We start from the raw sequence: 27284 nt of genomic DNA, 5'->3' as shown, positions 1-27284 counted from the left end.
TGCGAGCTTATTAAAAACAGAAACCCTTTCCCATTTGACTTAAACCAATGATATAAAATACAATTACTAAAATTTCTACAGAAATCCATGAAAGTTTAATATTTTTGTTACTTTTCTGCATTTGTTTGACAGAATCTCTTGAATGGAAAAAGGTCATAACCCTGATCATGTGACCAAAGGTTACTCCTCCTAATCATTCCAGTATAAACATGGTTGATCGACTGGGTGAGTTTACTTCCGACAGTTTGTTTCGGTATTTCTAACCTTCCTCTCAGATCTCGCAACGTAAATTTGTATTAAGCGGGAAGTGTGAAAGTTGTTGTTTGTATCATGTGCCGCAATTTGTTATTTTGTCGAGATTTTGTCTTTTGTCCGAGTAAATATTTTGCCAAGAAAATGATCGAAGATCAGTGTGAGATGCATGTGTATTATTTTCGTGTGCGTAGAGTTCGAACGCCAGTGCTAAACGTACTGTTCGTGGATAGCCACGCCGCCGTGTCGGCCCTCGCGCTCGCCCGACCGACCTACCCTACCTAGCTAGTATACCTGACGTTACCTATCCAACCAGATCAGACCCAACACAATTAGACAAGATCAGACAATGGCAATGCTCGTTTTGCAGCGTTCAACACTGCTTTGCTTTGCCTATTTCCATGTGTTGAGATTTGGCAGTGAATTGCAGCATTGACTCTCAGCATCTAATTTTGCATTGCAAATACAATAAATGTGTAACGTTAGCATGGTTTAAAGCTCTAACGTTAAAATACAACTCACAAGTATGATTTTCTTTCACTGCTCAATCAATGTTTTTTCACATTTTTAGTGTAAATTAAAATCTTAAATTGTTTTGAATTTGTTTATTAAAGGTCTAACACTGACTTTTTTAAATTAAAAGAATGAATCGGTGACCATGGATGGCCATGTGTAATTAAGTCTACTAACGTTAAAGATACAAGTTAGCCTGACCAGACCGCTGTGCTTCGCACAGCAGTCTGACATGTGTATACTAGTTTTTTTAACGTTGTAAACGACCGTTGCTTTTGACGGCAAAATCACATAAAATGTCTTTTATTTTGTTTGATTTTAACAGTCAGATGATTTTTACCACTCACCTACATAGTATTTTGCTGATGGTTGAGTTGAATTTGGTGTTTTGTTGGTATCCAGACCGTATTGTTGAATTTTTCGGAGTAGATTGTGCGATGATTCACAAAATCAATGAAGTACCACGAACGCTCAACCGGAAGTACCGTGGTAACATTTTACGTACGCTCGTGCGTTTTGTGTGTTCTGTAAAGCTTGTCGTCTGCTACGTATGGTTGAGGGGTCTAGATATCGCGCACGAAAATTTGAAATGCTCTTATAATAGAAGTTATTCCATAATCGTACCTGAATTTCTCAATGAATATCACGAAAATGCAGAAAAATCACCTCCCAGAATCTCCTGATGATACGATGACGGAGTAGTGCGCTGTCGCCGTTTGTATGTCGGACTTTTTTTTATGCGTTCAATTTCTAGGGGTATGTAAAGATCGCGCAGCTGCCCTCTGTAGTTTTATGCGTGAAAGTGTCTGCCCCTCTGCGGCTGTAACGTGCTCCGGCTTTCGTAGAATATTTTTTCACTTGATATTAAATTTGTCCCTGTTAAGCAATAGCAGTTTTACCTATTACTTGTGTATATTATTGTTATTATCATTATATGTGTTATTATTATTATTATTATTATTATTATTGTTATTATTATTATCATTATTACTATTATCACCACCACCATCATCGATCATCATAATCACCATCATCATTATCATTTTCATTATTATTATTATCACTTCCACCACCATCATCATTTTATCATTCTTATTATCATTATTTTTATCATCGATATTTTCATAATCATTAATGATTTTCATTTATAAAGTTTTCTTACAATATTTCTAATCACTTTAACCAATAATATACACGTAATATAAAATGGAAAAAAGTAAAATATGAACATATATTTTGCGTGTGTGTGTGTGTGTTTGTGTGTGTGCTTACCCATTCGTCACCCTCTCTCTCAAAAAAAAAAAAAATGTTCGTCACACATTTGTCACACTCTCATCTAATTTGTTTTCTTCAGTATCATTATGGCCCTCCCCTGTCACAAATATATCACAAGTTAGCGCAAGAAATCACAAGCAAATTCAAATTGAAATCACACTTCAACTTCGATAGACTGAAATATTTATTCCTTTGTAATATTATAATCGTTGTGTTAAAATTTGACTTAAAACAACATTTATTAACAGTATTTCAGCGTAGCTGGCAGCATACATTGTTCTTATGTATGATGACGTCACGTGGTAAACGATCGATCGAACAAATTACGAATTCTATCGACTACGAACGAGACAAGCGAGATGACACATCTAGGCTACAACATCCTTAGAACAGATTTTAAGGGAAGGTAGGTTTGTACAAGGTAAAAAATTAGAAATTTAGTGGAAAATTTGTTGGAAATCAAAATTTCTTACCTGCTTCCTTCTCATGTTGAGCGGTAAGTCAGGTACAGTTATTCCATGGGCGTATCGGCAAATTTTGCACTTAGTCCTACGCGTAATATCGCTTGCTATACGCAGTTACGCTATGCGCGATCATTAGGTCCCTGCGCGAGACCTAGTACCCTTACTATACATGTATTTCCGCGTGTGCTGCTCTCATGATCTGACCTTTGCATGTGTCACTTCCGCTCCGACAAGGTCATGAACTTTTCCGACTCACTACATTGTAGTATATGAGAGTGATTGCCATTCAAATATTCGAAACACGCAGAAGATGAGGAGTGCTGCAATACAGACGCTTACAGACCTGATTTTAATCACGGATTTAGTGGGTTTTTGACGTAATTAAAAAAAAAAATCACATACCGATTATTGAATGAATATCATAGACTATGGGGATTCCGTATATTTTAGTTTTCTACAATAAATAAAGATATTCATGAAGGAAACGTACACCCACTGCTGAAAATGACGTCTACAAGAGGGTAGACGTGCAGCCGCTGTCGCTTCGCGACAGCGGCTGTGTGTAGTTAACTACAAGTAACTACAAATGTACATGTATGCATGGTAGGTGTCCAACACAGCGACGCTGTACAATGTACATTGAAACCGACACCCCTCTATTGGCTCTGTAGCATTCTGCACGTACACAGAACGAACATTCACGCATGACTCTAGCGCAGTGGTATTGCATTCTTCACTTGGGATTTGAAGATATCCAAATATTACTGGAAAATCCAATAATAAACAAGATCAACAGCAAAACACCAATACTGAAATGCACATCAGAAAAGCATTACGTGCATTTCACACATAGTGTCAATAGAGGGTAGGGATGTTGGTTTCAAAATTACAGTGCAACTGCGTGCGTCAAAATAACACCCCATGCGTTCGAAGCAGTTATCTGGGAGCGTGTACTGCAAATCGCAGTTTTAATGCACGCTTGTGAAATCAGAGTATTTTCCAGACATTGTAAGTAAAATTTCAGGCAAATTGTGAGATATTTTCTATGATAGAAACACATTAGAGTGTTGATGTATTGGACACCCAACCATACTACTCATCGACCACCCTCGCGCAATGGTTTTCTCGCGTATAAAATCAAAAGTATGTGTGAGATGGGGCGAAATACGCTGGAACATTCGAACATGAACACAAACCAAAAGAAATTAGATCTAGGGGGATACAGGTAAATAACTTGGAGGAAACAGCAGGAGAATTAAAGAAAATCCTCATTAGTATAAATACTCATACCAAGGTAATTATTGTTAACACGTCTTTGCCATTCACTAGATTTAGTATACGCGTGCTTTATCAATGGGAGAATGGATGGTCGATTAAAATGATGAGCTTGCACCGGTGCACAGTAAAAAATGTCACTTGTGTTTGTCACCAAGAATTTGGTGTGTATGATTTGGGAGTCAACAATCTGAGCATCAGTGTGACGTCATAGATACAATGGGTTGAGCGCGGCGCAACCGATTTGGGTGGACGGTGATAACCGGGTTAATGTGTTCGAAATTTGTGCGATGAGCCGAGGGTCGACACTCGCGCATGCGCAGTACGTAAAAACTGCGTCATAACAGGGTGACGCCTGGCTCAACGTGCAAATCGAAAAGTCCCTAATATCCCCCCCTCCCCACCCCCCCCCCCCCATCCCCGGCCTGTGGCAGTGACAAGTCCCTAATATTCACTGAGATACGGTATAAATCACATTATCAAACTCTTCCACAGCTGTATGTACAGTTATCTGGAAATATTCTGCTTTAAATGGCTGAAAAAAAAAAATCATTTGATGTTTCGATCGTGATTATTCATTAGAATTTTTGCCTCTTTGAATAGAATAGGGATTTGAAAGGTGAGAGCCACGGCATCCCCCTTCTTGTTACATTAAGTGCATATTTTGGTTTTGTGGACATTAAGGATTTGATACTCACAAGTTTTATGTGATCCCTATCATCTTCCAAGTTGAATTATGAATTGCATTTACAATTATTTTCAGAAAAAAAGCATGCTTGACTATAACAGTAAATGAAACATAATTCAAGAGCTTCCAGGAAACGAATAAATGTACATATATATGTAATTTGTATATGAAAACATTTGCATAGCCATAACAATGAAAGATTTAATCATTTGGATATTACTATTTCCCTTACTGTTCACTTTTTTTTTTTTTTTTTTTGCACAATTGTCTGGAAAAACTTACTTTCCAATCCAGTGGATGTAATGAACAATACCTGATCTCATTCATTTCTATATTGTGGCATCATATCTTTATTGTTCGACTGAGACTGCAAATTGTTTTGCCTGAGTGGACCAGCAATTTTACAATCTGGTATAAATTGGAAGAATTATCTGATTTTATGATTATTTTCTTTAAATTTCAGGTGCTTTAAAGTGATGGTACAGTATTGGTGGAGATGAGAATTGGGCTTTTAACTTTTTGCAAGATACCAAGAAAACACTTATGAAATAGTACAGAGCATACCATTTTAAGAGGAATTCAAAGTGTATTTGATGAAAATCGGGTTTGGCATGACTGAAACATCCAAAAACAAAGTAAAACAAAGCGATCGTAAAAAAGTGTCGGTCCCACACTTATTAGAATCGCTCTGTTTTGGATATCTCAGCCATTTCAAAACCAAGTTTCATCAAGTAAACGTTGAATTCCTCATGGAATTACATGCTCTTTCATATTTCCTAAGAGGTTTCTCATTATCCCACCAAAAAATGTTAGAGGTTACCTGAAATTAGGTCTCAACCAAAACTATACAATCCCTTTAACTGTGACTTTCTCTGATAGACCATAACGAATAAATCATGTTTTGAGATGAAACTCTTCATGTGTAGGTACATGTAGGTATTCACACATCCACACATAGGGCCTACGCACGCACATACACACACATTATTATATGTATGATATACTTGTAATATTGTCTGGCCTATAGTTACTGCTTGTTCCACTTTACCCCAAATGTCCCACTTCTTCCAGGGGGTGGCCAAATTCACCCCATTCAGAAGCTGTTTTAAGATCAGTTGATAATAACACAAATATGAGACTTGTAGGAGTATGAACTTACAATTGTAACAACCCATCCTGTGGCCTAACATCAGTCTTTTGGTCCAAGACATGAGTGCCCCATTGGCATTCTAAATACGGTATCAGAAAAGTTATATGAGAGAATTGATCAAAATACAAGCATTATCACAATTTTTGTCCCTCTTTTACACATACTGTACTTTTTTTTTTTTTTTTTTTTTAAAATGCCTCTGCCAAGAAGTAGTGCCAGAGACATTAATAAAATGTTTTTGGGTCATCTGTCTGTCCATCTGTAGTTAAATTTGTGGATGAATTAATTTATAGAACAGTTTGAGGTATCCAAACAAAACTTGGCATGTGTGAGTGGACAAAGCTGTGCCTATCAAGCTTTAGGTGCACATGCCCAAGGGCAGAGGTCATACATCGTAGGTCACGATCAAATTCTAAAATTTTACTGTTTCTCCCTATATCTTTGCCATGCCGGAATTTTTTATTTATGAAGCTTAGTGTATTACCAGATAAAGATTCTCTTTTGAAGGAATGGAATCATAACATCAAAGATCAAAGGTCCAGTTTCTAGATGCTAAAATATCACTGTTTTCCTTCATATCACTGAAATGTCTCAAGGTAATTTGAAACTAGTGTATTGCCTGTAATGGATTGTTTTCAGTCATGACACAGGTCAGTTGAAACTGCAAAAATTTCACTTGTTTTCCATTTTGAAAGAGGCTTGCAGTTGTGTTGTGAAAATTGTTGTACTAGGACGAGAAGGCCGAGGCATACCAGTCACCATAGTGACATTCCTAGTTTTACTTCCTCTTTCCCATTGATTGCAATGGAATTTTAACTTTCAAAGCAATTAGCAAGTGCAGTGCATTTAAAATAGGCAATTAAAGGTATTAAACATTGCATGTATGCTGACATGTGTACAGTGTATAGTACATACAGTAGTACACACTGTATGAGGTACAGTACATGTACACTGGTAAGACTCTAGAATGTAATTAAGCTAAAATTGCCAGTGCTGAAATGTGTGAGAAATACTGGTTGCACCAGTCTACAGTGTATATGGTTAAGTGTAGGCATGATCATTGTTTAAATGTTTGTTTGATAATCATGGTTTTTAGTATTAGACAAATGGCACTGTCCCACTTTATTTTCTTGATGGCTAGTGGATATTTCATTTTTTTTTTCTGAATGGAATGTTCGCACCATGTTCCTTCTCCAGATATTTGAAGAAAAAAAAAGTTTGTTGATACATCTTTCAAATATGGGAGAAGAGGAATACCTTTGCAGATCATATCAATTACTGTGTACACTGTATGTAACAAATTTGTGTCCCTGTCTCTGCTGAGGGTCTCTCTATACTAAGATTTTTAGTTCTTCATGTTCTGATCAAAGCAGATGTTCTATTAGACCAGGCTGAGTGACTTTGAAATTATTTTCACCTACTGAGGTGCATGTACAAAAATGTAACGTTGTAACATCTCTCTGATTTGTTTCATTGAACCTCTCCGATACTGATTTGTAAATGTTGGCAGCCATGATGTTACCAGGAATCTTATTTTGAAAACGTTCATCTTAAAGGACAAGTTCACTTTCATTAACATAAGGATTGAGAGAATGCAGCAATATTAGTAGAACACATCAGTGAAAGTTTGAGGAAAATTGGACGATCGATGCAAAAGTTATGAATTATTAAAACTTTTGTGATGGAACCGCTGGATGAGCAGACTTCTAAGGCTCGTGATGTCATATGATTACAACAGTATAAAGAAAATGTAAAGAAAATTCTACATGTTTTCACTTTTTTTGCATAATAAAAGAACACTTGACTTGCCTCTTTAAAGGCAATGGGAGTAACATTACCCATAACATATGTCAGCAACGAGTCAAGGGAATGTGTACTTTTTTCAAAAGATGAAATTTTGTGAAATTCTCTTTATATTTTCCTTATATTGTTGTACGCATGTGACACCATACACTGCAGTAGTCTGCTCATCCAGCGGTGACTGCACAAAAACTTCAAAAATTCATAACTTTTGAACGGATTGTCCGATTGTCCTCAAACTTTCACTGATGTGTTCTACTAATATTGCTACATTCTGTCAGTCCTTATGTCAATGAAGGTGAACTTGTCCTTTAATAGAGCATATTCTGACGATGATTTGCTTTAAACCTCTTTTAGTCTTTTTTTTTTGTGCTGTTTTTATGCAATCTCCAATGGCTTTTTTTTGGTGAAAAAAATTATCTTTCTGGAAGTGTCCATTGGATATGTTCTTACCAGTACAAACAGATTTGACATGATTTTCATGTAAGAAATGTGGGTAAATCATTTTTCTGATATTTGTCAGGGTAGTCAAAGCTGATTTCAACAATGTGTAATAACACATTTTCGTGAAGTAGAACTTTCTTGCAATGTCTTCTGTTCAAACAGGTATTAAAAGTTAAAATTTTGTATTTGCCGGTATTTGATAACATGTTGCTTGTGAGTGCATGGCAGTTTTATATGAACGGAATATGATGAGCTATATTATGTGTCGTTTTTTTTTTTTTTTTTTAACTGGCTTTTGTATCACATCATGCAAATTGAACAGAAATATCTGTATCTGTGACACTTGAAATATTCTTATTTATATTAATTGCAGTTATGTTAACATACTAATAATTTCATGTCTATGGTTTTAGCTACACCACTAAAACAACTTACTGTGTAGTGTGCAGTAGATTCCAGATACAATGTTGTATATTGCATGTCAACTGGCAGCTAATATAAAAAAAATACTTGCATTACATTTCTTTTCTCTTCAGTAAACAGCGAAGCCAATCGGAAGAGGATTGAGCAAGTTGAGCTTTGCTTCGGCAGCTCTGGACAGGTGAGATTGTAGCATGTGGGTAAAAAAAAAAAAAGAGGTTCTACATGTATAGGTAGATAGGAGCATTTTGCACAAAGTACCCTCTTTTTATGCCTCCGCCACGAATTGGTGCCGGAGGCATTATGTTTTCGGGTTGTCCGTCCATCCGTCCTTCCGTCTGTCCTTCCGTCCTTCCGTCCGTCCGTCTGTCCGTACTTCCGTCCGTCGGTAATGAATTTTGTGGCTAGTGTAACTAAACTTGGTGTGTATGTGTATTAGGGGGTGACGTTGTTTTTATCAACTTTTGGGTGCATATGCTCAAGGTCAAAGGTCAAAAGGTCAAGGTCAAATCATAAAATTTCACTATTTCCTCCATATCTATTGCCTGGCAATATTTTCTTGAAACTTAGTGTATACATGTATTACCCAATTAAGTGTTCTCTGGTGAAAGTTTGGGGTCATGAGGTCAAAGGTCAAAAGGTCAAGTAAAAATATTAAAATTTCACTTTTTTCTCTGTACCTTGGAAATTGTTCAAGGTATCTTCACATGTACTGACTGGCAGTGATTATCTAGAGAATTTAGGGTTCATGGGGTCAAATGTCAGGGGTCAAAGGTCAAGGGCAATACTTCAAAATTGTACTATTTCCCCCATATTTATGCAATGCGAGCAGGAATATTTTTTTTTTACACTTGGTGTATGCATGTATAACCCAATAGAGATTCTCTGTTAAGTTTCTTTTCTTTTCTTTTTTTTTCCTCGAAGGTCAAAAGGTCAAAGATCAAGTGAAAGTGCTGAACTAACTGTTTCCTCCATAATAATATCTAGGAAATGGTTCAAGTTATCTTGAAACTTACTACATATTTATGCATGTTCTGCCTGACAGTGATTATCTTTATATGAATTTGAGGGTCAAAGGCCAGATGAAAATGGCAACAATTTACTATTCAATACAGAAATTGCACTTTTTCTCCATACCTTGAAAATTACTCAGTGCATAAACTTATGAATGGATCACAGTCAAGGTAATAAAGTTCTTAAATCTCCAAATACATGCTCTCCTATTCATCCAATTAAACCTAGGTCAAGGAAGGTGAGCATATAACACATTTGTGACAAACTTGTCATTTTGATATTTTGCCAATTTTGTGAAAATGTAATCACACATTGTCCACATGTACTATAGACCTGTTAGGAGAACCATGCATTATGGCGGAGGCATACCAGTCGCCGTAGCGACATTTCTAGTTTTACTATATTTTGTAGAATAAAGTCAATTGTGCCTTACCAGGTAAGGCATAAACTGAAAAAAAAAATGTCTTGGAATATGCAGGTAAGAATAAAGATGAAATAAAGTGACATTAACGATTGCAAAAACTGCAAATATATGAAATTTTACATGTATTCTTATTGTCTTTTTTTTGGGGGGGGGGGTAGGGGCATAAAAGAAATGCAAAGTAAGATAAGTAAAGTCTGTATTGTGTTTAGATAAAAAAACAACAATAGAGCTGTGCATTGTCATGCTATCTCGAACAAGATTTCTGACATATGCTGTCTGAGATGGTATTATCATCAGTATGAAATCCAAAGAACACCTCCTCTGTCCCACTTGGAAGTGAGGGAGTGATGTGTGAGTGTTTGTATTCGCCCATATTCCCTGGACTTTGTGACTTTACATCCTCGCAATAGCAGTGAACATTTTCCATTTTAGAAAAGCCATGTACATAGCTTTATTCTTGCCACAACTGAAGTTAAAGGCATAATTTACCATTTGCAGATGAAACAAAACTCACTATTAATGTGTTAAAATAGTTCTAAAACCCTAGTTAGGGTTAAAAGCAACCACTATTAAAATTTAAATCTACGTAATTCATGTCAAATATTGTTGAATACACAAAATGTGAACAATAGCTATATAATAAAAGGTTTCTAGATTAAACCATGTACAGTTATGGTTTATTGAGAAAAATAGTGATATCTCCTTTATATATTTTAGGCTTTATTGTGAAATTTTTGTATGGTAGGATGTTTTGTGATACGACAGACCTACACATACATTGTATGCATCAAATGTGATACACTGTTTTATATCTTGAAATCTTTTAAAATACTGCTGCCAAAGGTAAACAGGACCTTTAACAATCATCTCTGGATTTTTTATAATCATTTTATGATTTAGTAAGTTATGATTTGATCATTAGGCTTCCAAAGCTATCAACTTTTGAATATCAAAAGTATGTTAGTCTCATACACTAGAGTTTTATTTTGACACCCTAGAATTTTTTGTTTTTTTTGTGAGATAACCTTTAGTGTACAAATGTGACCCTGTAGATCAGTGATTTGTATCTGAAGAATGACTTCATACATGTTGAATACATCAATCATAAGGCATTTGATGTATGCAAGGCCAATACGGAAAAGGAAATAGAATTGACTCATCTGTAGTCTGGATGCTAGACACATTGTTAGTGGTTTTTAGCATACACTCAATTTAATGCTTACATAGAATTATAGCAGTAGTATCAATGTAGTAGTAGTTGTTGTGATAGGAGTAGTAGGCCTACAGTGTAGTAGTAGTGGTAGCTGTTGATATGATGTAGTACTACTAAAAGGGTGCTAGTTGTCATAGTAGTAGAAGAAGTTATAGTAGCTGTAGTAGTAGTAGTAGTGATGGTAACAGAAGGGATAGAAGTGGTACTTAGTAGTAGTTGTGGTACTACTTCCTTAATAGTAGCTAGAGCCCTTCAAAATAGGAAAAAAAAAATGTAATGGAAATTATTGTGTTATGGCTATTTTATTGAGGAAGTGAAGTAGGACATGACAACAAATGGCAACATCCATGCTTTACTGGCACCCATACTAAACCATATCATTTTTTGTACAGTGTTTTTATAAGTGTCATAGCATGGTGAGTTTTAATGGACTATAAATAATGCTACGTGTATAAGTATTTGTACTACACTACTGTATGAAGTGTCCTTCTAGTGTGTCATAGTACTCCAAGCTCCTTTGCACTTTGAGATATATATATCAAATAGAGATGTTCACCTGTCAAATTTCTAGTCATTTATGGCCATGATTTGTCAGTGATGGGCAATCCTCCTCACAAGTGGTCTAAATGGTTTGCTGTAGAGGAAACTGAGTTGACTTGAGTCATCACATAATTAGTCTTGGCCAATATGTTTCCAGACTCAGTTTAGGTCATCTCCGTGTAGTCCTGCAGGATTGTACATGTAATATGGACAGTTTTTAAGATATTCTCTGTGGGGACTTGTGGTGTAGGAGGGATATCATATTTGAGAATTTGTTAAAGTATGCTTGTGACATTTTAAAGGGACTGTACTGTACTGGTTGAGGTGAGGATTCAGGTTTATTAACATTTTTTGGTGAGATTAAATGAGAAACCTCTTGTGATATATGAAAGAGCATGTAATTTCAAGAAGGATTCAATGTTTATTTGATGAAAATTGGCCTTGAAATGGCTGAGATATAAAAAAAAAGCAATCCTAATAAAATTGCCAGGCCGCAGCTTTTGTTTATCTCTTTTACCTTGTTTTTAGATATCTCAGTCATTTCAAAACCGATTTTTATCAAATAAACTTTTGATTCCCCGTAGAATTTTGTGCTGTTTAACATTTCATAGAGTGGTTTCTAAATATCTCGTAAAACGTTGCAGGCTGAATCCTCACCTCGATGGTTTCATTACATACATGTGGATGTAGTTTTTGCCCTGTATGAAGTGTTATGTGTATTTTCAGAATGGTAACTATTGTATGAATGTGTTTACTTGATTTCTTTTTGCTTTTATAGTGATCAATATTTTATTGATTTTTTTTTGTGCATGTATGCGATGTGGTATGACTTTACAGAAAATTTCTTACTTTAGTGTTTTGATGTGTTTGGATGCCTTGTATGTAGCCACCAAAGAAGCACTTACAATGTAATTTGCTTTGAACAAGCTGATATTGACAGGGACTGACCGGTTTTATGCCCCATCTCAAGGTCTAGCTGAAAGAGAATAGAATGTCTTGCCTTGGGGCTTGGCAGTTGCTGCTTGGGGATTTGAACCAGGGACCTTATGATTGATAGTCTGTGGTCTTATCCACTTTAAATAGTCACCATGATACCTTTTGATATGAGTTGTATTAAAGTGTTTCAAACATCAAGCCAATCACCTACTCCCAAGTGAGAAAAACAAGAGATGAGGCCCTAAGCCACCATCATAAATGCTGAATAGTCTTTGAAACAAACCATTCAAAAACAAAACAAAACAAAACAAAACAAGTAAAAAAAAATAAGAAAACGAATATTGTGTGCAAAATGGTGTGCTCTAGACCTGTTTAAAGTGTGATCTAGTGTCTCAAGCAAGAAGGAAGTGAAAAAAAGAAGAAAAAGATAAATGGGCAAAGTACATCGATGTTGTCTGTACACCCAGAATACCTCAGCGCAGTAAGAGTGTTGATTTTAATAATCTAAAACTCATTCAGAGTGAAACCAATATTGTTTGGCATGACAGTGAAGAGATGGGGGTGGGGGAGGGGTAAGAAAAAAAAATATGCCCATTTGCTGTTGGCCAGTTTTCAGCCAAGTCATCCTGATTCTGCAGGAGACTTCCTGTAATATCATGACTATGTCTTCTGGTCCAGGCAGAAGAATACATTATATAAAACATTCCTTGATGTGGGAATTATCATCAGCCAATATGCACTATGCTACAATGAGTTTTTATGTACCTGGAATCTGTTGAAAACCCTCCTGATGTTGATGTGTGAATGTTGGCAGCCTTTGTTAAGAGAATCCAAGTGACTGCTTTATTCTGTCTGTTTTTTTCCCCCAGTATTTTTTCCTGTCCTACAGTGTACAATTGCACCTTCAACAACAACAACAACAACAACAACAACAACAACAACAACAACAACAACAACAACAACAACAACAACAACAACAACAACAACAACAACAACAACAACAACAACAACAACAACAACAACAACAACAACAACAACAACAACAACAACAACAACAACAACAACAACAACAACAACAACAACAACAACAACAAGTCAAGTTATAATAATCTTCTATCGTTACCAAAAGAAAGAGTGTACAATGTACGATGTAAGTTAGTCTCATCGGAAAGTTAAAGGGATAGTACAGTTTTGATAGAGATGAGAATTGGGTTTTTAACTTTTTGTGAGATACCAAGAAAACACTTATGATAAAGTACAGAATATGCCATTTTAGGAGGAATTCAAAGTTTATTTGACGAAAATCGGGTTTGGAATGACTGAAACATCAAAAAACAAAGTAAAACAAAGCGATCATAATTAAGTGTGGGTCCCACACTTTATTAGAATTGCTGTTTTTGATATCTCGGCCATTTCGAAACCAATTTTCATCAAATAAACGTTGAATTCCTCATAGAATTACATACTCTTTCACATTTTATAAGAAGTTTCTCATTATCTCACCAAAAATGTTAGAAACCTGAAATTAGGTCTCAACCATAACTGTACAATCCCTTTAAGTTCAACTCTAGTGTGATAGGTGGGTGTATAATCTTGCACTTTTCAAGTTATTTTTTTGTCTTGAAAATAGAAGAATTAGATGTACAAAATGATGAGAGTTAAGTGAAATTTTCCCTTCCCCTGGAATGTGTAAAGCAAATGGAGCAGATGAGAGGAAAGTATTACTGGTACATAGGGAAAATAAATAGCTGTGGTTAGTCAGTGAGGACTACTTCTACCTTGCAATCACATCATCCTGTCTATCTTGCAGCCGTTAGCCGTACCAGGCAGAGTGCTGGTGGGTGAGGGCGTCCTAACCAAAAACTGTCGGAAGCGCTGCAAACCCCGACAATTTTTCCTCTTCAACGATGCCTTGGTTTATGGTAACATCGTTCTTAGTAAAAAGAAGGTGAGTGAACTCGCTCGTCAGTTACTCAATGAAAAGCTTCATTGTGTATTACTGTGGTTATTGTCATTATTTCAAATTTACCTTCACCTCATGCCAAAGTTACAAATAGTTTGTGCTATGTGATACATTTGAACAAGAACCAAATTACTGCACTGTCATTCCTATTCTGTTTTCCAACCCCCCCCCCAAAAAAAAAAAAAAAGTGAACAGAATGACAAATTCAAGCTGACTGTATATGTCCTTCCAATTGGAAAGGAGATCTAGAAATAGATCTGGTTTTTGTTATAACCCTGTGAACTTTTATTTTAATCAGGTACAGGTATATTGTATGGTACCCCAATTATTTTATTTTATGCAACATTCAGTTCAGTTCAAATTTATTTCATATTTCCACTTTCTCAATGATGAGATTACAAAATTATTGACAATAAAACAAGAATACAAAATATATACAATCATGTCTTTTGATTGAAGAAGGAGAAGAAAAAAAAAACATTCTTGACACAAATGTACATGGTCATATCATATGAAGATGTCACAAATAAGTATCAGAAATATGATGGGGCCTACATAAAAGCTTTAACGCTTGTAAAACTGTAGGTTCCCAAATTCATAGGCATATAATTATACGGAGAATGGATATGTTTGTTTTGACCAACTAAAATTATACCAGTACAAAAATCGATTAAGAATAAAGTAATGAACCACATAGATATCGCACAAACCAGACTGTATACGGATCTTGCGGTGTTTGAAAAAGAATGCTATATATTAAAAGATGTATCAGTACCATTAAATATCTTTAATAACTTGGTGCTGCGGACAAGGACAAAAGACTGGGAGTATAAAAAAAAGTTGCTAAACACTTGGTAGTGTGTATCCACTAAGTAATAACTGTTTTAATTTGCGTTTGAAAGTGAATAAAGATAAGGAAGAAGTAATTATCTTGAGGGAGATCATTCCAATATCTGGGTCCAGTAAATATAATTGTTTTCTTTGCAAAAATGGTGCGAGTACTGGGAAGGTGATAGACGTCACTCTGGCGAGTGAGATAACAGTGGATAGAGCGATTCCTTTTGAACATGTGGATAAAAACAGATAGTAATTCATTAGTTGTTAGTTTATACATGAAAATTCCGAGATTGTAATAAAATAGGTCTGGAATTTTCAGAATTCTGTTTTGATGAAAAAAACAGTTGGTATGAGTGGGCGTGGTTTATGATTCTTATTGCGCGCTTTTGAATACAGAGAAGGGAATCTATTAATGAGTGAATTGCATTTCCCCACGCCAAAATTCCATAATTGAAGTGTGGAGATATTAAAGAAGAATATATACTCTGCAAAATACAAACAGGAAAGAAATGTTTAAAGGGAAGATAAACCCCAAGAGCAATGTGGATTGAGTGAAAGCAGCAACATTAGTAGAACACATCAGTGAAAGTTTGAGGAAAATCAGACAATCGATGCAAAAGTTATGAATTTTTAAAGTTTTGGTGTTGGAACCGCTGGATGAGGAGACTACTAGAGGATATGACGTATGAGTGGACAACAATACAAAGAAAATATAAAGGAAATTCAACAAAAAATTCACTTTTCTAGAATCATGAAAGAGCAATGGACCAACCTCTTTCAGAAAGCAGGGGGAATAATTGCTACCCTTAACATATGTCAATATCAAGTTGATGGAATTTGTAATTTTCAAGAAAAATGGATTTTTGTAGAATTTTCTTTATATTTTCTTGGTATTGTTGTCCACTCATACGTCATAACCTCTAGTAGTCTCCTCATCCAGCGGTTCCAACACCAAAACTTTAAAAATTCATAACTTTTGCATCGATTGTCCGATTTTCTTCAAACTTTCACTGATGTGTTCTACTAATGTTGCTGCTTTCACTAAATCCACATTGCTCTTGGGGTTTATCTTCCCTTTAAGCTTATTCAAAACTCCGATATCCATTGTAGAATGTGCATGTTTGTTTTTCATGAAAAATGTGTATTTTACTGCGGGGTGAAATGCTTGACAATATTAAAATGGAATTATCTACATCAATGTGTCCAAGAGATGACTTTTGAAGCGGTACCCATTGATGATTACACACAATGGCATTCAAATCCTCAATAGTTCATGTGATCCTCACTTTTGTCGAAATAACCATTTAAGTTCTGAACCCTTGTGTGCAGCCCTCTCAAGCCTGATGAATAAAAAAAAGAAAGAAAAAAAAAACCCACTTTATATACAAGTAGTTCTCCAATAGCTAAGAGAATTAATCCATTCAGTCTTAGGAGATTTTGGGTGCAGTAATTATCACCTCACTGAATTGGCAGCTTGGAATTTTACTGCAGGTTTACATGTATATTGCAGATAGTAACTGGTTCAACTCATATCTGAACAGAATCAGAAATTTACAAAATTTTTTCAGCATTTATGAAACAGAACTTTGATCTTAGAAAGTGTGTTGCTATTTTGAGAATTTTGCAATGAAAAAGCTTTTGAAAAATCTGGAACCGAAACAAATAGTTTCTGGTATGCGGGCGTAATATGAGACCTAAGTCATAGACTATGCTTTCACATACTCATAGTGAATACTATAAATTATGATGGAAAGTTACACCACGCAACAACAAAAAAGTTGTTTCTGGGTGTGATGGGTCATGCAGTGATACTAGAGGCCAGGCTATTACAGACGGCCTAGCTGCTGCGTGTTTCTTTCTTTCTTTCTTTTATTTTAAATAGGTAAATTGCACAATGCATGCATGTCATGTGATTGTTGCCTAGCTACAATGTGTTGCCTGAACTTTGAAATTTGCCAACTGTTATATTTTCATTTATTTACTTAAAATGCATTTTTTTTCTTTCTGTACTCTCGTGCAGTATAACAAGCAACACATATTGCCTCTGGAAGACGTGAGGTTAAAGTCTGTGGAGGATGAGGGAAGTAAGTGATACCATTTAACCTTTTGACTTACATCTGTTTAATCCTTTAGCTTCCAGCTGTTTCTTGCGATGCCAACATCTGCTCACTGGTGAAAGTGGTATATTTCTCACCTTTCCGGCACATTTTCAGACAAATTAAATGTGTATTTAAGGCGAAGAACATGCAGAGTACGGACATTATGGGGATGACATTAACCATGCATACACAAATATTTGCACATAGTGCAGCCCCCAACACACATGCATAGTATGCATACACAAATGCACAGGCTTAGTATGCACACATTAAACGAGCGCTTGTGATAGTATGATATTAAAGAGGAAGCAGGATTTATTTTGGCAGCAGTAGGAGGAAACAGTCTGCAGTGCCCAGTGGAATAATTACATTGGTCTATTTTAAGGTCACATATATTATTTTTTCATATGCAAAGCTCATATTACTGTTTACTATGAGCTAGAAAATTCATATTTTGGCTCTGATTTTACCCAGTCCAACCATGTTGTGGTTTGTTGCGAAATAGTTGAAGTGACTCTGTTTCTCTGAACAAGAAACAAGAGCATACTTTCTGTACACAGCTGTCAGATAGTGCGTTTTTACATTATTAGAATGTCCATCATGGTTTTGATGCCATAGTAAAACATCTCTGCTTTCCTTCAAAATTTTGAGTCACCATACATTGTGTGTGCAATTTTCACACTGCCTTGCATCACATGTTATGTGATCTGTAAAGCTTGGCTACCTTTGATATTTTCAATATAAGTGCATGGAAACTGCACTTGAACTGATCATTCGATATGAGTCAAACATCAATGCATGTGATTGGGGCCATAAATTGAGGAAATCATCTCCCAGCTGTTAAAGATAGGATCAAACATTGTTTATCTCAATAAATGTCTGAAGGATTACCACAGGTGTCATATGTCTTCCATATGCATTCTACACAAAGACTATGCAATGGCGGAAATTTATAGAATGATGCATTGTACAGTACACATGCAATGACATTGTACACAATACTATGTCTTGTGAATTTACCACTTCAGGTGTAATTTCTTATACGTATAGTGTTCTGACAATCCACTCAACCTTGGAGTTTGTCTTTTATTAAAATCAGGGAAATGTGATATGGTTTTTTTTTGTTCTTGTTGATGTTGTTTACCTGTCTATGAGTGAGTGTTGCATTCTGCTGAATTGTGATGGCAATGGAGAGGATTTGTGTGACCTTGAACTGTCTCAACCAAATGGCCCATTTTTATTAATTTTTTTTTTTTTTTTTCTGTGCCAAGATCTTTGAACAATGTGTACAATGCTATGGGGTTCTCTGTGCTGTAAGTACCCAAAACATGCATTGGGTGAATGAATTTTACCAGTTGTAGGGTTGTGGCTATTTTTGCCCAATAGAATACTGTTGATACCATCTTTCATTTGTCCTTTCAAATTCTGTTGCTGTCACAGTGGCACTTGCAGCCCTTTTCCCTTAAACCAGTGATAAAAGCCTTTTGATTAATAATGGTCTATTGTAAAAGTGGACATTTTCGCGGTGTTGAAATTTTTGCGCATTTCGTGCAACCAGAAACTAGCGCGAAAATAAAAGCACGCGAATATTTTTGCTTGCCATATGTTCCTGTGCGTGATGTCTTGATTCTGCGGAATTAAAAACATGCGAAACTCTTTTGGCCCCGCCAGGCGCGAAAATATCCACTTTTACAGTATTGGATTAGTGGCCATTGATAATCAATTCCGTGGTCAACATTTGCTCACAAGTGGCTGTCATACTCAAGCTTTAACAGTAATCGCAATGCAATGTATGTTACAAGCACTGAATATGATACATGAAGTACAGAACTAAGCAAATGAATTTGATATCAGCCAAAAACACTAATTCCCAACCTATCAAGTCAGATATGCCCACATAAAGTGGAATCGAGGGTCTGATTATCTGATCAATAGAACGTATAACGACAATTTTCCCTCAGAGGCAGCTGGGCTCATGTTTTCATAAAATATTATTGATTTATTGTTGCTGATGACAGACCTCAAGAATGGCTGGCAGATCATCAGCGCTACCAAGTCCTTCACTGTCTACGCTGCCACGGCAACAGAGAAGTCAGAATGGATGGCTCATATCAACAAGTGTATATCGGATCTCTTGGCCAAGAGTAAGTCTGGCGCCCTCTTTGTTGATGAAATGCATGCATGGGTACATGCATGATTTCATGATGGTTTTGCTGAAGGGATATTAGTGTGCTGTGGAATGTTGTGTGGTATTATTCTCAGTCGTAACCTCTAACGGGCATGTGCAATCAGTGTCAGCTTCCAAGATTGCTTGACAGGTTGGACATTGTTTCAAGAGGGCAGAATACCATATTTACTGGTGTTTTAGCTGCCATCTGCAGGATCCTCAAAATGAGGAGTGTGCTTAGTACTGAAGAATCACAAAATGAGCTCCCAAATACCGGTTATCAAAAAAAAAAAAAAAAAAAAAAAAATCAAGAGTTTATAATCTATGTACAAGAAGCTATTGGTTGCCAAAGTGAATAGGTGGTATTCTGAGTTACAATGTATGTTGAATAGGTGGTGTATCAAACTATAGCTCTTGATTTCTAATATTCATGACTTAGAATAGCAAATCATGTTCTGGTGCCTGTAGAAAACAAGGCAGCTAACAAACAGGCAAACAGTGTGACAATCTTGAAAACAAGAGACGACCTTTTCATACTCTTTGATTATTGCTCATTGTGGATGTCAAGGACAAGTTCTCGGCCTGTCCTCATAAAGGTACCTTGATGTGCATGACTTTAATCACACTGGATGCTGGAACAAGTTTTCACTCTGTCCCCATGAAGGTACTTTGGCGTGTATTACTTCAGTCACACTGTGGATGAAAAGAACATGTTCTCACACTTTCCCCGTGAAGGTACCTTGATGTGTATTACTTAAATCACACGTTGGCTGTCAGGAACATATTCTGGCTCTTTCCTCATGGAGGTACCTTAATGTGTATGACTGTAGTCACATTGTGGATGATAGGAACACATTCTAGCACTGTCCCCATGAAGGTACCTTGATGTGCATGACGTAATACTCATCACCTTTTCCTCACTCAGTTTAGTCATATTTTTGTATTGTCTTTGCACTGCTGTACAGGTGGTAAGAAACCAGCCACAGATCTAAGTCCTGTATGGGTCCCAGATCATGACGCCCCTCACTGTATGCTCTGCAACAAAAGGTTCACTACTTTGTTTAGGCGGGTGAGTTGGAAACAATTTTAAAACTTTGCAAACTTGGTAACTTACAATTAGTGTCAGCACATTGCATAGAAATTAATCTTTTACTGGCAGCATATCTATGTAGTATTTCATTTTTAGAAAGAAGCAGAAGAATATTGGGGATTAGCAATGTGAAGTCAATGTCTTATTGAGCTGATTCTAATTGTGTCACCAATTGATACACTGTAGCATCAGAGATGCACTACATACCTTGTAGGAATGTGTAGATAAACTCGGGGTTTTTAATGAAAGCTTTTCATTCACCTTAGTTAGCATAATTTATATGTCAAACTCTTAAATGATATACGTTTAGCTCTGTCGGTTATGATACAACTGTTTCTTCGTATCGCGCGATGTCATCTTATTCTAAGCAAATATAGCGCAGATGATTATGACTGTAATGTATGACTGTAAAGTCATAATCATCTGTGCTATATTTGCTTAGAATAAGATGACATCGCGCGATACGAAGAAACAGTGGTATCATAACCGACACACATACCAGTAGTCAATACAACTTAGCATTTTATGGATCAAGTGTTGGGATGCCAACTATGTCTTTTGTGGGATTTTATCGTAGTTTTTGCCAAAGATACTGCAGGTTTTATTGAAAACACTGATTTTCCCAAAATATAAATTCATATTATTATTATTGTCATTGTTGTCATTGAAGGATAGGTAAGAAATTCAGTTTTTCAACCAAAAAAGTTACTTTTCAGCCCTCAAAATACTGCCATGCTGTTTATAAGGTTAGCATCCCAGCAGTTGGCAACTTTTGTAAAAGTGATGGTATAGTGTTGATTGAGAATAAGACTTCAGGTTTCTACTTTTTTGCTAGATAATGAGATAACTTCTTATGAAATATGAAAGAGCATGCAGTTCTAAAAGAAATTCAAAGGTTATTTGATGAAAAGTAGTTTTGAAATGGCTGAAATATCCAAAAACAAAATTGTCTTAATAAAAGGTAGGACCGACCCACCTTTTTATTAGGAACATTATGTTTTACTTTATTTTTAGATTTTTCAACCACTTCAAAACCAATTTCAATCAAATTCCTCATAGAATTGTGTGTTCTTTGATATTTCATTTTTGGTGTCTAATTATCTAGCAAGAAGTTAAAACCTGAAATCATGTCTCAACCAAATCTATACGATCCCTTTAAAGGCAGCCAGGTTTTAAAGCAGCTTTGGATGAATGAATGTGTGTTGTTGTTATTGTCTCTATGCTCACCATGATAGCACCACTGTAGGAAATGTGGCAAGGTGGTTTGCCAGGCGTGCTCTGCCAAGAAGTTCATGCTGCCCCTTCAGTCGAACACGCCGCTGAGGGTATGTGACTACTGCTACCAGCAGCTCTCCTCGGAGAAGAATGGAACCAGGGAACGCATGGAAGAAGGTAACCTTTGACCCCCTATTCCTTATCCCAATGCTAAAGGGATTGGATGAGTTCTATTGAGTTAAGGATGCTTAGCAGCTTTATGGATCTTGCCCAAGGCTGTAATAAGCCATGTTATGTGTCGCAATTTGATGAGCAGACATGGCTATCTTTGACTAATGAGTTGGTCTTACACTATTTCTTGAATGCATAAAAGTTATGATCCTTGCATTGAATTTGGTGAAAGTTGATTTACATGCTGTATCTGCTAGATCACTTGATACTGTACTTAATTCTTGTGAATGCTTAAGCATCATTTTGTCAGGGCAAACAACAAACTGATTGAAACATTCAATTTTCTATTATTTTTTCTCTGTGGAATGTCCTAAAGTATTTTGCATCATGTAGTTAATATAAAATGTTATCCACATCACCATATTAGATGGTATGGAAATGTAGGAAAATTCATGAAACCTGAATGTGTTACCAGAATTGGATGATGCACTGTTTGGATTGAACTGACAAAGTAACCACCGCACTATGTACACAGGAGTAAGTATCTGCAATAATCTATAGCTTGCCATGGTCATGTGCTGATTTTCATACAACCATCACTGCCAATACTCATGCAAGAAAGCTTTCACATTGTCATACTCTTGTTCAAATTGTCTTGGTCTTTGTTATATGGTGAGTATCAGTATTCTTATATCTGCTCCCACATGAATGTTGTCTCATTTATAGCATTGATAATGACAATGTTTATGTCATCAGTAGCACTGTTTCGCACATTTGCAATTTAATCTCCACTTGTTGCCATGGTGATTTTTAGGTCGCAACGCAGCTCCAGCCTACCAGGATTCAGACGATGATGATGACGATGATGAGGACTACGATGGAGTAACAAGAGAACAACAATCAGAAGACGTGGTGAGTCCTGGAAGTTTGCAGGGAGGCCGCCTCCCCTACCCTCTTCCCCCAAACATACACCCATAGGTCCGAATTCATGAAGGTGGTACAAATGAAACCATGGTTTAAACGAAATAGTCCGTGCAACACTTGGCGCTCCATGGTTTTAGTCCATGGTTTAAACCATGGTTTCATTTGTACCACCTTTGTGAATTCGGGCCATAGAGTTTGTTTGCCTCCTGTTCTTGCATTTCATTTTATTTCGTATATTTCAGTTTTAAACAAAGAGAGGGAGGAAAATATGCACACTGGATGGCATCAAAATTGTGTTGGACGAATTTTATAAATCAAGTAATAAAGTGAAAAATTTTAGACCGTTATACCCATGTCCTAATATCACCAGTTTCATGTGAAACTTTATGGTAGTGATAACTAATGCATGCAAAGGTAGAATCTAAATTAATATTATATGCATATATGTGTCTGCACATAAAAATGATATGTTACACCCATTCAGGGGATGGGGCAGGGTTGCTGATGCCACAAATTGTGAGCCTCACACATAGATACCCAGTGAAATGCAATGTATATGTGAATTGAAAGGCTGATTGTTACTGGCTTCTCTGCAAAAGATTTTATGTAGGTTTAAAACCCTTGTATCCCTCATCACCAAAAAATCACAGCGTGATATATATAAAGGTAAAATATATTTAGTACACCAAATTGCATGATTTACAGCTTAAAAATGCTAAAGCTCCTTAACTTGATATACCCACGATGTGGGCATCATATGGATTATGTGGTCAGTTAGACATATATATGAATGTGTTTTTATTGGTGAGTGTGTAAAGTAATGTAACTCCCAAGAAGCACAGACATGTGGAAAGACAATGCTAAGCAATGAGAAAAGTGTGACTCAATCATAAACTGGATCTGTGTTCCCTCAAATCTGAAAAGAGATTCATTTGGTTGATACAAGTAATATAGATAATGCAAGTAATTCCTTTTGTCACAACCAAAAATGAGACAGAAATTACTTCTAGAGACTTTCGTGCCTTGTGTAGATGCTTCCTCATTAGATGTAGCTTTTGTTGATGTAGCTTTTGTGGCCATCTTGTCATCAACTGAGGAAGTGTGTAGGCAAAGTCTCTAGTTGAGGTAATTTCCATCTTTGGTCGTGACAAACGGAATTATTTGCATTATCTGTATTCATTTACTCTTCATATTCATGAAATTCTTCCGTCGAGATGTTTTTTCATTGCAACTGATTGACAAATGGCCCTACATAGACATAAAGAATCACTGAATAGTGTTTTAGTAGTAGGCCATGATAAAAAATCATGGGCGTACATACTAGAGTAGGATTTGAACCTACGACCCCCTGATACTGGACAGGAGTCATCTCCTCTAGACCACCGAGCTTCCGCCCGACAGGAAGTGTTGGTTCTAATCCTTATAGTATGCAGCGGGTACTGCGTAATTATTCAAATTCATGAAATTTCTTCCGTCAAGATGTTTTTTCATTGCTTGACAAATTGCTCTACATCAACGTAAATAGGAGGTCGTAGGTTCAAATCCTGCTCGAGTATGTACGCCCATGATTTTTTATCATGGCTACCCTTGCTAAAACACTGATCAATTCAATGCTTATTTACGTCGATGTAGGGCAATTTATCAATCATTTACTGTTGTGCTGAATGGAAGCTTTGAATGATACGTCACTGTGTTTCCTTCACTCTGTGACAGCATCCAACCTTCTACGAGGAGAACTACCGATGAGTGCGTCGTCATCGAGCTGAAGACTTCTTGTGCCAACCGACACCAAACATGCTACGAGGGAGAGAAAAGATACTTCAAATCTGATTCCTTCTGGAACAACCCCAGCAACTCTTGGACATTTCCTGGATGCACAGTTCCCCGATGAATCCGTCGATGGATTTTGGCAGCCGGCATCCAGGGAGCAAGTAGCTCTATACATAGAGGACTACCTTCGTGGGAGCAGATATAGTAATAATGATTCTGCTTCTTCTCCCTTTTTTGTGACTCACATTGCTGATAATTACCTCATTAATTACAAGGAATTGTAGGTGTAGTGTGTAGGGAATGCTGTACTGCGAGTAGAAAGTAATGCCTTTGATTTCAGAATACTCATTTCTTTTTTCCCTTTTTCTTTCTTCCAGTTTTGGCTGCATAAATGTCCTGCTCACTGACTAGTGACATATGGTCTTATGTGGATAAGGAAGACAGTTGAGTAGAAGTTTGTTAAACCTCAAAAAGCGTATGGGTGGTGGCGGAAGGGGGGAGGTGGGGGCTAGATGTGAAGGGGCTCCCAGCCCCTACTGAATATCTTCCTCTGCCCTACCAGCTGCAGCTTTTATAGCCATCTTGTCAGACCTTTAGCTCGGGTATTTTTCACCACACATTTTGTTGCCCCATACATGGGGTTTGCATGTATTGTTTTGTTATCTGGTATTTTCCACCACACATTTTGTTGCCCCAACCATGGGGTTTGCATGCTGTTTTGTTTTATCATCAGATTACGATAACCGATCATGTCCTTACAAACGTGCATGTCACATACTACCATGCGCATTATCCTACTGTGAAGAATTGCTTATTTCTATAATTCATCACTTTCCATTAAACTTATTTACACTTTCATTAGTGCATATGATGCGATTCTATTTTCTAGGTACAACAAAATGAGACATCAGATTCAGAAAATATAAGAAACTAAAAAGAATTAAGAAGCAAAAACATATTTTTTTCAAAGCATCAAATGCAAAAAACCTGTATTTATTTACTTATTGATAATAATCAATTCTTAGGCACTGTTTACTTTCAATTACAAGAAAAAAAAATACACAAAGTTTGAGATATTTCACAATGTGCCTCCAAATTGACATATAATTTGATGTAATATATAAAGACAATCAAATATGGACTAAATAATATTGTACAGGATGAATCATAAAATTAATTCTCATTTATCAATCCATGCACAAACTGATTTTCATGAGATGACTTAACTGTTAGGCCCCAAACTCTTCGCCCCCCCAGCTTGGAGAATTTTCCACATACCCCATCCCATGTAGGGTTAAAGTGTCTAGTAGGGTATGAGTTCTGTGCTGCAAGTGGAAAATGCATAAGAAGAATGTGGATATATTAGTTTGTTGTTGTCTATGCTATTCCCTCTGTTTTGTTGTTGTTTACGCTCATACTTTGATTTGCTTCGGAAAATGCCTACATTATACATTATTGCTGTAGCAGATTCTTGTGTGCATAAAATTTTCAGCGAAGAAAATAAACAATTTACAGGTATGCACTCTTTCCTAATCTGTGGGTAGACTGCATCTGGTTGAATTCTGGAAGACTTGTCCCATGTCATGCATTAAAGCATGGTATTCTTAAGAAGAGGTGGTTGTTAACAGGGTATATTGTAGAAAAAAATTCTTAGCCCTATGAAGATGAATACTGTTCCTTTTTTGTTTTTGGTTCTGACAATGAAGGAAATTTACATTTTCTTTGTCCAACTTTGAATTCAAAGCACTGCAGTGACACCTGTGTTTAGTGCTTATTATGCATTCTTAAAATATTCGTTACTTAATGTGCATTGCTGTGCTTAATCATTTTGTAGTCTGTGTTGAACTCTTTTATTGAAGGTTTGATTCAAAGTACACTTAAAGGGATCTCCAGCAATAAAGGTTTGTGTCATCTCATATTCATTTTTTCATCTGCTGATGTTGTGCTATCCTAGCTTAATTTATATTTCAAAAATCCTGAAATTCCAGTCGAGCAAAAAAGCTTTTTCTCTTCAGCAACATTTTAGCAAAATAATGTCAATGTTGAAGACACATGTTATAGAAACATCATTTTAGATTACATTGATAATTGTAATGTTGTAAAACTTAATATTGTTGATATTAGGAGGTTTTGAATACATGCCAGTTGGGTTAGGAAGTCTTGACACCCCGAAAGATGATATGTCCAATCTGTATACTGTAAACGTTGATATTTTCTCGCAATTAGATTATCACACTGGGCTGCTCAAAAACGTATTCACAGGTTCTTGAATTCGCACTGTGCAATTGTCAACCCATTCAAAACATGCAGATAAAATTGTAAAGATAATTTCACGGGTCTTGGAATTCGCGCTAGCCAAAAGTAGCGCGAAATACACGAAAAGTTAATGTACTGCGAAAATTTCTGCGTTTACAGTAGTGTGCGAGTCCAAAGGGTGCGTGGCCTTTTCCAGCAGCAGGCAGTCTGCTCAAGTTTGTAGACCACCAAAGACCTATGTGTGGGACCAGTCAGAAAGAAACACCCGCAGGGGGTGGATATGAGAGGACATTTGATATTCTTTGTCTGTGTATCCCAGCATTACTTCTCTACCCCCACTCCCAGGTCTGACCACTCCACAGAGCTCAGTGGAGACTGGAAAGT

The 27284-nt window shown here is 36.5% G+C and overlaps 1 protein-coding gene across 1 annotated transcript; it reads left to right on the top strand.

The window, feature by feature from the left end:
- Window positions 1-209: 209 nt before the first annotated feature.
- LOC140226255 (pleckstrin homology domain-containing family F member 2-like) lies at window positions 210-25549 on the top strand. The gene is made up of 9 exons (XM_072306747.1): window positions 210-225; window positions 8398-8462; window positions 14219-14356; window positions 17229-17292; window positions 19326-19451; window positions 20440-20543; window positions 21800-21956; window positions 22765-22862; window positions 24588-25549. Exons 1-9 carry the CDS (start codon window positions 210-212, stop codon window positions 24618-24620), a joined length of 801 nt encoding a protein of 266 aa, XP_072162848.1. The 3' UTR covers window positions 24621-25549.
- The last annotated feature ends 1735 nt before the right edge of the window (window positions 25550-27284 follow it).

This window comes from Diadema setosum, chromosome 3 (genome assembly GCF_964275005.1).
Source record: "Diadema setosum chromosome 3, eeDiaSeto1, whole genome shotgun sequence".
In the NCBI taxonomy this organism is placed as follows: domain Eukaryota; kingdom Metazoa; phylum Echinodermata; class Echinoidea; order Diadematoida; family Diadematidae; genus Diadema; species Diadema setosum.
This window is presented reverse-complemented; position numbering and strand designations above follow the sequence as displayed.

Bases quoted from the DNA above. Each gene is read 5' to 3' on its own strand.
- LOC140226255 (XM_072306747.1), top strand. The intron at 8,463-14,218 runs GTGAGATTGTAG...TCTATCTTGCAG, and splicing joins GCTTCGGCAGCTCTGGACAG to CCGTTAGCCGTACCAGGCAG. The intron at 20,544-21,799 runs GTGAGTTGGAAA...TCACCATGATAG, and splicing joins TCACTACTTTGTTTAGGCGG to CACCACTGTAGGAAATGTGG.